Source organism: Triticum dicoccoides, chromosome 3A (genome assembly GCF_002162155.2).
Source record: "Triticum dicoccoides isolate Atlit2015 ecotype Zavitan chromosome 3A, WEW_v2.0, whole genome shotgun sequence".
NCBI lineage: Eukaryota > Viridiplantae > Streptophyta > Magnoliopsida > Poales > Poaceae > Triticum > Triticum dicoccoides.
Window position 1 is genome coordinate 103905973 of NC_041384.1, and position 9680 is coordinate 103915652.

The following is a 9680-nucleotide window of genomic DNA, read 5'->3' on the forward strand; positions in this document are numbered from 1 at the left end:
CGACGGGCAACTGCTGCCGCTGCCCAAGAAGATGCCAAGCACAAATGATGGTTTGATCTGTGTGTAGTTGCATTATTTATTTCTTAATTAGTGGAGATCATTTTTATTAATTATGTTGACCTGACCCCTATGCTTTCTGTCAAGAGATTGTTTTTGTAATTGCCTATTTATTGCCATCTACCATTTTTAAATCTTCTGCAGCATAGCATGTGCACTACTATACTCCTATTATGCAAAGACTTGGGGAGGATTAGCAGTTCCAAAATCTACTATTGAGTTGTTTGCTCTTTTTGAATTACAAATGCCTACCCAAGGTGTTATTTTCTCGCATCCAAACCTTTTAAGATAATATTCAGATGATATAGAGATTGTGAACTTGCAAGAGGAAACATCTAGATGCAACGTCCTAGGCATGTGCTTTCGAGCAATATTTGAATAAAGATACTGGCATTTTTTGTTTCCATTTGCAGCACAACTTACTCTAACCAATCCTATTACTATTTGTGTTCCTGAGATTTCCACTAAAGTTTTTACTATGATTTAGATAGTTTGAGTTTTGGAAGCAGCCCCATCTAAGGAAATGCTCATCTGTGCAATTGGAGAGGAACGTTAATATATGTGTAAATCAAAATTATTGTTCATTATGCTAACTACACGGGTTTGGTATATAAAATCATAACTATAAAAGAAAGGCCATGATACAAAAATATGTTTTGAAATATGATTTTGATGGTACATAGTATATTTTTTAAATAAACCTATGTAATCTTTCTGTATGTAAAGGGGCATAAGTTTTTACCGTATGATTTTTCTCAAACACTAAGTTGTTGAAAAATGCAAAAAAAATCTGACGAGCACATGGTATTAAAGGGGCACGTGTAACAATGGCAATGACAATGTTCTACCTGAGATTCATCACTACTCACCACGAGCTAAATGATCATAAATAATCAAAGCTATATATATGATGCATCTTTACCTATGTAGCTTGCTTGATAAAGGCAGTGTAGATAAGATACTGCCTTTCTTATAACACTACCTATCAACTTCATACCTAAATATTTATTGAATGCTTGGCTTGCCCTCGCCCTTTGCGCCATTGACGCAACAGGTCATCTAGTACACTCAAAGGACGAAAGTGTTACTCCAATCTTGAGCACAAATACACCTGCATGGACAGTAAATTCTAAAAATAATAGTATTTTTCTTTGATATTTTTTGTGGATGAACATCAACAAATATTACAACATCTAGCAAAATTTCGCCATGAAAATACATCTTTAAAGGCGTGTGCCAAAAAGAAAATGAGTGCTCCAAAATGTGTCTTTTTGAGCCCCAATTTTTGTTTTTTTACAGGCCTCCGCAGATGTCATTTCAATGTAAAAATTGGCGGGGTGTTCGAAAATTTGTTGATGTTCATTTTGATTGATTTACTTTTCTAGAATTACTGTTCATGCGGGTGTATTTGAGTTCGGAAGCAGATTATCCATGTCCCTCAAAGACGCCATATTCTTGGTGACAACGAGTAGGCCGTCAGTCACAATGAACTACGGTTAGGAATGAACAGAGGAAATTTCACCATAATCAACATAACCAACTGCTAAACATCCACATCCGGACCACGAAGTGACGCGGGACAAAAAAAAGGTAAAACAATCGCCTTGCAGTGATATTTACAAAGAAACAACGATGATCATTTTAATACCTCGTGCAATAACATGCACCACAATACTCCACAACCAGTTGCAAATCTGGTGCATCATGCTGGCTGAAAATCCTCAAGAAAATTTTAGAAAAACCAGTGCATAATCTAGGCCAACCTGTCTACAATAATTATTATAAAAAATGAAAATGTTTCCGCATTTTTCCATTCCACATCGAAGGGATCGTTAAACACTGCCAAAGCCCACACAAAATCTCTACGTACACACAGGCAGGTCACCAGTCACCACACCACAGCACACTCCCCCAGATCGGCTTCCGTTGCGAGACGGACCGCCCCTCGCTTTATTTCCGCCACCACCGACGCCGCGCCGGCGAAGGAGCCCCTCGCCAGATCGGATCCCTCCGCCGCGACGCAACATGGCGGCTCTGCTGATCCGTAGGCTCGCCGGGACCTACCGCGGCCGCGCGCCGCTGGCCGCCGCCGCCGCCGTTGGCGGGGCCGCGCTCTTCTACGCCTCGTCGAACCCCACCGTCGTACGAGACCTGCCTGCGCCTCCCCTCCATTTACCCTTTGTTTTTTTTCCTCTTCGTATATATACTATCTAGTCGTGGCTAGTAGGGGGAAGAAGCGATGTTTATGTTTGCCTCACGGTGCCGAATGATTGCAGGCGCACATGGAGGAGAAGGGGGAAGATGCCGCTGCCAAAGTTGGTGAGCTCCAGCTCTGTTCGTTGTAAAATTTGAAATTCCTCTCGATCTTGTGGCTGTAGGGGTTTGTCAGTTTACACAATTCAGCTTGTAAATCTGTATCTCATTTGTCATGTCATGCCATTTCCTCAGTAGCAAGATGAATGAACATAGTGTTATGCCTGATATGTGCTTCTGCAATTGAACCCGCAAAGGATGTGTACTGCCAGAAGTTTTCGATCTCCACACTTTGGTTTGGCGGAGGACCAGCGACTTCTAGACAAAGTTTTTGGGTCAGGAGCATCGGTAGAGTGCAGTAAAATGTGTCCAATTATCTGTTTGTTCTCCTATTTCGACAAAACACGAGAGCTTTGTGTATAGGTTCACTGAGAGAGTGTGCAAAATGTGGTCTACAATCCAAGCCGACAGGAGGCTGATCCCACAATACACATGACAAAACCCTAAGCGCATAGCATTGCCAGGCATCCATTTGTTATGAACAATAGATCAAGGCCTCTCACTGTTAATCGAGACATGTCTGATGCCTCTGTCAGTTACTTAGTGTACATGAACTTATGTTGTCAGATGATGGAATGCTGGATTTTGGCATGAGCGGATAGAAACTGTGCTGTCAAGAGTTATGTCTAGCCATTAAGTACAGTGACCTTTTATGACCCTAATTTGACTACTTTGCCTTGTTCCAAAGTGAGATACTGCTCCGTAGCTGTTTTACAAGACTTAGTTGCTTAGAATCAGATATGACATCCAGTGTGATGATCTTAACGTCAAAGTCTGTGAATCCTGTTATCCTGAGTCCAAACTCTAGTTTTAGGTTGCTAGCTTATTATAGTTTAAAGTGGTCCTTTTCGTTAGACAATTCAGTTATTTCAGTGTGCGACAATATGTATCAGTTGTGCTTTTAGTTGTAAACTAATGCTTTATGTCCTTCTCTTTTTCAGCCCTTAACCCTGAGCAATGGTTAGAATTCAAGCTCCAGGAGAAGGCAACAGTTAGTCATGATTCAGAGCTATTCAGGTAATGGTTACCGTAGTTCTACTTTTGTGATGACATGATTGCATTAAATAGTTTATTGTGTTACGTGACAATATAGGCAGATATATTGTTACTGCGTAGATTATCTTCTAGCATGTCTGTATGTTTCAATACAATGCTTAGACGTATTGGTTACTGAATTCACCTGTGATTTCTGTTGTTCATGTTAACAACTTCTCTTTCTTTGTCACTCAACTTTCATACCAAATTTTTAGTAGACCAGATCATAAAGAATCCAAAATGACGCAAACTTACATTTGCAAATCAACTTTCTTTGAAATATCAGCTCTTTATCATGCTGTTTTATTTTTTAAGTTCATCTGTAATGTTCTCATATTTTGAGTCTTATGCAAGCGATTTTACCTGGCAGATTTTCGTTTGACCCATCTACTAAGCTGGGCCTGGATGTTGCCTCATGTCTTGTAACAAGGTATTTCTATTTATTAATGTCCCCAAGTCCTAAGATATCTCTGCCAAGAGGTTTTTTCTCTGAACTTTAAACGCAGTCATGTCAAATGAATAACTAAATGAATGCCGTAGATCCTGATGATGTTCTAATAACCTTAACTTAAACAGCTGTTCTATTAACCATAACTTAAACCACTGTTCTATCTAATAATAATTATTGCTTAAGAATGATGCTATTTTTATCAAGCAAACACATTATTGCACATACGTTAATCATTCAAAAACAATTATATCATTTCAGGGCCCCCATAGGTCAGGAAGTGGAGGGAAAAAGAAAATACGTCATTCGCCCGTAAGCAAACACAGAAGCTTTTCTCCATTTTTGCATATGATAACCTAATTTATAATAGTAATTTTGATCAATTAAATTCGAACGAGACTTTTATCCTGTTGTCTGCAGGTACACACCTATCTCTGACCCAGATTCTAAAGGATATTTCGACCTATTAATCAAGGTATCCAAAAAATTGATGTCTACATTCCATAACCTGCTAGTTGCTTGTGAATATTCATGGTTCTTTTTATTGTGCTATTGCAATTTGCTAGCTTGTTTTGAAAATGGAATCACAAAATACTGAGAAGATCTTCTATTGCACAGGTTTATCCCGAAGGGAAAATGTCTCAGCATTTTGCTAATTTGAAGCCAGGAGATGTTCTCGAAGTCAAAGGGTAAAGTGAAATGAAAATCTGATTTAGCTGCGTCACATATTATTACCTCTCAGTGACTGAAGTCTTTCCCTTATAGGCCCATTGAAAAGCTCAGATATAGCCCAAATATGAAAAGACAAATTGGCATGGTAAGGCAGAACCTTAAGTTTAGCAAAGCATCTACCTTCTTATTTTATTTCAGCAAGGCCAATGCTGAGAAACTAGTACTCATATTATTTGTTTACTTATAACTTCAGTTTAACAGCTTTCGAGCAGTTGGTTCTTTTCCTTTTTGTTTCTATTAAAGCATAGCTCTGTAGCCATATCAAATATACTAAATGCAGTTTATTCCTATGCTTCCAGGTTGCTGGTGGTACTGGCATAACGCCAATGCTGCAAGTTGTTAGGGCCATCCTGAAAAACCCTGATGACAACACTCAGGTAAACTGTCATCACAATTTTGCTTCTTTGCATTGACTTCATGCACTTTGATGCATATGCTTTTTGTTGAGAAGTATATTTTTCTTGAAGTCTTGAACATTCTGCAACACTATGCCCTAATCAGCGATGCTGCAAGGCAGATTAACGTCTCTATATATAGTTTTCACAAACAACATCAGTATTCTATCGTTGGGTTAATGTTCCTTGTATATTCTAATCTTATTCTTTCTTTGTTCTTCTTGTCTAGGTTTCCTTGATCTACGCCAATGTGTCACCAGATGATATCTTGCTGAAAAAGGAGTTAGATAGACTTGCCAGCAGCTATCCTAATTTCAAGGTTAGCTTTGGTGAATTGCTGGGGTTGCTCAATTGCCACATGGGTGAAGTTGCTGCTAAGCATGATATCTTTGCAACATTTCAGGTGTTTTATACAGTCGATAAACCATCAAGTGACTGGAGGGGTGGTGTTGGCTACATATCAAAGGACATGGTTTTGAAAGGTTTGCCAGGCCCAGGGGAGGATTCTCTTATTCTTGTGAGTGGTTTCTGACATTTCTGAACATGCTGTGCCTTTAGCAGCATATCATCTGAATACTTTTGTCCATGGTAGCTTGTTTGTTATCTCTCTCAGTGTCAATGAATCATTGTTTATGGATATCGATAACCCCATTCTTATACTGTAATTGGATTATTAGGAGACCTTTTTCATCGTGGTTTTTATTTGGTCAGGTTTGTGGTCCTCCTGGAATGATGAATCACATATCTGGAAATAAGGCAAAGGATTATTCACAGGGCGAGGTAATGCGAATGTTATTTTGTCATTAACAGTACATTTGATTGCAATTTAACAATCTTACAATTCGGTAGTACTCAATTGGAGGAAAGCAGTAGGACTAGGATTCTTATCCCTGGGTAGGCAAATGACCTTCTTTGCATGCTAAATTATCCATCTAATATACCTGTCAAGAGCTAACAAGGGAGCACACCATTGATACGGACTGTACACTGTATTTACAGCATTTATTTTTTCCCTTTTAGCCGCTTCTTCAATCCAATTTGATTTCTTTTGCAGGTCACTGGCCTTCTCAAGGATTTAGGATACACGGCAGATATGGTATACAAATTTTGAGTCGATCACGGAAACGTAGGGACGCTGACATGCCCGCTGCCTGCCATGGCAGTAAAATAAACCGCAGCTGAACCTTTTTTTCTTGTCGCGCCACGGCAATTAGTGCCAAACTCAGAACAGTATGGTGCATCTTTTTGTAAGAATTTCGGTTCGGTTCCGTTTTGTCATCTGTGCGCGCTGCATGGACACCTGAATAACCTGACGCCGCCTGGTTGGCGGTGTTGTTTTAACCGGGCCGTTCTCTCTACGATACTGGAATGAATGAGGTAACAGTTTGATACAAGCCAAGCGTGCCATGATCTCAACTAGTGGGTTTCTTTTATGCGTCGGAACTGCTGTGCGGACGATTCCTTCAGGTCATATTCAAATCCTGCCGGCCGGCGATTATTTTATCAGAGGCTAACGTTTACTATTCCCGTTCAGCGGGTATTTGAGGTCTTTTAAGGACGAATTCGAAAGTATTTGTTGGTTGTGTTTTGTTAGATAACGGAAGAGAGCTCTCCCGGCCTTTGCAGAAAAAAAATCATAGCTTTGGATAATTCAAAATCAATATGCACGTTGCAGTGGACAGTGATAGATGGAAGATGCATCCTGTGACTGGTCGAAAACCTTAGAAAGCATTACCTCCATGCCAAAATAAGATGCTTTAGTCTACAAAACTAGCCTAAAATAAGATGTTTCAGCCTACAAAATTAGCCTACAAAAATGTCTTATATTTTGATATGGAGATATTAATAGTTTACTGAAGAAGTTGACTTTTTAGAAATTGATTTGGACCTAAGAAACAGCAGGCGACTTTGGATTAGCAAAACCATTAGGAAAAAAAATTCATGTGTTATTTACTAGTGGAGAACACAACGGTTTAGCAAGAGAATTTGCAGAACAAATGTTTCACGGATTGTTTTGCAGAAGAAATAGTGATTCAATCAGCAACGTCACCTGATACTCACAATACCCTCCATTACTGATTAATTGGCAAGTTTTGCACACATGCAATGAAATTACGGTGGATGTAGACATTTTGAACATGACAAGCAAACAACTACTCCCTCCGTCCCATAATATAATAACATTTTTAACACCGCCAGAGTACCCTTGCTGAAACAATATTAGACAGAAGAGAGCTAGCTAGCATGCTTACCATATTAGTAGAGACGTAATGTAATGGTTCCTAGCGATACCTAGCTAGTAGGAGTAGTACAATAATTAATTAACCATCCATGCACTACCGGTAGCTAGCAAAGCATAATTAGTGAGCATCAGAGGATCCATCAACCATCACTGAGCTTAGGCGTCGACCGAGCACTTGGCAATCAGCTCCTTGACAAGAGAGGGGAAGCTTGAGCGCAGATTCTCGAAGTCGTCGCCGGCCATGGCTGCTGTCAGGTTCTTCGGAGAGCTGAGGAAATGGAAGCATGCACCTTTGAGCTCATGGCAGTGGAGAAAAAATAAAAAACAAAACACGTTTTTTAACGTTTTCAAGAGGCACGGCCACGCATCTAGCGGAAGGGAAAAAATATTGTTCTTCTTTTTTGTTTCCGAGAGGCACGGCCTTGCCTCTCGCAGAGGCAAAATCGTGCCTCTCACGAAAAAAAAAAGAAAAAAGAAAGCACTTTTTTTACGTTTCCGAGAGGCACGGTCATGCATCTCGCCGAAGAAAGAAAAACATGTTTTTTAGCAAATCCGCGCCTCTCACAAAAGGAAAAAAAAAAGAAAACATGCTCTTTTTTACGTTTCCGAGAGGCACGGCTGTGCATCTCGCAAAAGCAAAACCGTATCTCTCACGGAACGAAAAAAAAAGAGAATGTGTTTTTTTTCATTTCCGAGAGGCACGGCCGTGCCTCTCGCAGAAACAAACATGTGTCTCTCACGGAAGCTAAACCGTGCCTCTCGCGAAAGCAAAAAGAAACACGTTCTTTTTTTAGAGGCTCGACCGTGCCTCTCGCGGAAGCAAAAATAAAAAATGAAACGTGTTTTTTTGCGCAATTGTTCTTTTCGAAAAGCCAAGAAAGACAGATGAAAAACCGAAAAGTAAAAAGAAAAAGAAAAAAACATCTAAAATCCGAAAACATGTGCGGAAAAATAAAAAAACAAAGAGAGCATCCAAAGCGTGACACGTTGTGATAGTTGAGAGCGCGTCAAGTGGCGTGCTCTCAGCCCACCCTAAGTGACCCTTGGTGAGGCTCCCGAAGGAGCGCTCAATTAGTTGCTCTTGATAGGGGGACAACTAGTATCTTGGGCTGGTTGGGCTCCTACAGTACTGGGCCTCAGGTAAGTTGCTCTGCCTCTTTTATTTTTTCATTTGTTCATGTTTTTCTTTTATTTGCCTTTGATGTGAATTTAATTAGAGGTTCAAATCAAAGCCAATCTTCTGAAATTTTAAATGTGACTACACTGTGGACCAATTCAAGGCTACACCTAAAGTTTCGGGAATTTTGAATTTATATTCCATTTATAGCAGAATATAAACCTAGCCAAATACAATAGTGATTTAAATTCAAAGCCAGAATAATTCTTCTTAAACCTTTAGGACTTTTTGGAAGAATCTGATATTTATTATAAGCTCTTGCCAAAACTTCTAGGGTTTAGCAAGTCGTTTTCGAAAATTTGAATATTTTTTTTGGGTTTTTGCCCTTTATTTAATTTTGAGGCTTTGAGTTTCCGTCAATTCATTTTTTAAATTTAAATATGATATATGGATGCTCTCTAATATATTTATTATATTACCCTAGGCTAGAGTTGTGACAACAGATCACAAGGCGAGGTAATGCAAATGTCATTTAGTCGTTAACATTACATTTGATTGCAAGTTAATGATCTTGCAATTCAGCGGTACTCAATTGGAGGAAAGCTGTAGAACTAGGATTCTTACCCCTAACTTGGCAAGCAACCTTCTTTGCATGCTAAATGCTGTGTAAATATTCCCCGCAAAGAAAATGTTGTGTAAATACATCCATCTAGTAGACTTGTCAAGAGCTAACCAGGGATTGTGCACCATATTTGTGACGCCCGGATAATTAGGCTACAGTAAACCTCGACTAATGTTGCCACCTCATCATGATTACTGTTGATAATCTCGCGTTGATTCAAAACTCGTTCAAATTCAAATTTAAATAAAGTCAAACTAGAAGTTTTTAAACATTTAAAACTAAAATGTTCTAAACAAGTCAACTAAATCATAAGTAATTATGGTGGAGAATCCACATATTTAAAATATAATTAAAGGCTATATAATAAATAAAACAGTAGTTAAAACCACCAAATAAGGGCCTTTCGATTTTTATAAAATATTAAACCGTTTTATTTTGGGATAAGAATTATTGAGGCAGTAGTATATTATAAACACTAATTTAGGTATTGTTTGTGTATTTTATAAAACAAAATTAAATAGAGAATAAAATAGAAAACTACTAATAAAAAATAAGTAAAAGAAAAAGTAAAACAAAATAGTAAAAAGGAAACACCCGGCCAACTGAGCCCAGTCGAACTGGCCCAACCACCCCCACCTACAAAGCCCCCTACTCTCCCGTAACCCTATCCCCACCTCCACTTCCCCCACACCCCACGATCCCCTCGCTCCCTCTCCACT

The 9680-nt window shown here is 39.1% G+C and overlaps 1 protein-coding gene across 2 annotated transcripts; it reads left to right on the forward strand.

Annotated features, from left to right (window-relative positions):
• The first annotated feature begins 1935 nt into the window (after window positions 1-1935).
• Window positions 1936-6387, forward strand: LOC119267384 (NADH-cytochrome b5 reductase-like protein). 2 transcript variants are annotated; one of them, XM_037548766.1, is made up of 13 exons: window positions 1940-2199; window positions 2334-2376; window positions 3312-3387; window positions 3776-3835; window positions 4115-4165; window positions 4274-4328; window positions 4472-4542; window positions 4619-4670; window positions 4885-4962; window positions 5210-5299; window positions 5384-5497; window positions 5692-5760; window positions 6035-6387. In XM_037548766.1, exons 1-13 carry the CDS (start codon window positions 2083-2085, stop codon window positions 6089-6091), a joined length of 933 nt encoding a protein of 310 aa, XP_037404663.1. In that variant the 5' UTR covers window positions 1940-2082; the 3' UTR covers window positions 6092-6387. The 2 variants fall into 2 exon arrangements, with proteins under 2 accessions (XP_037404661.1, XP_037404663.1); XM_037548764.1 differs by having other exon boundaries at window positions 1936-2199; window positions 5210-5497.
• The last annotated feature ends 3293 nt before the right edge of the window (window positions 6388-9680 follow it).

Bases quoted from the DNA above. Each gene is read 5' to 3' on its own strand.
- LOC119267384 (XM_037548764.1), top strand. From the start codon at position 2,083: ATGGCGGCTCTGCTGATCCGTAGGCTCGCCGGGACCTACCGCGGCCGC. The intron at 4,963-5,209 runs GTAAACTGTCAT...CTTCTTGTCTAG, and splicing joins ACCCTGATGACAACACTCAG to GTTTCCTTGATCTACGCCAA. The intron at 5,761-6,034 runs GTAATGCGAATG...TTTCTTTTGCAG, and splicing joins AGGATTATTCACAGGGCGAG to GTCACTGGCCTTCTCAAGGA.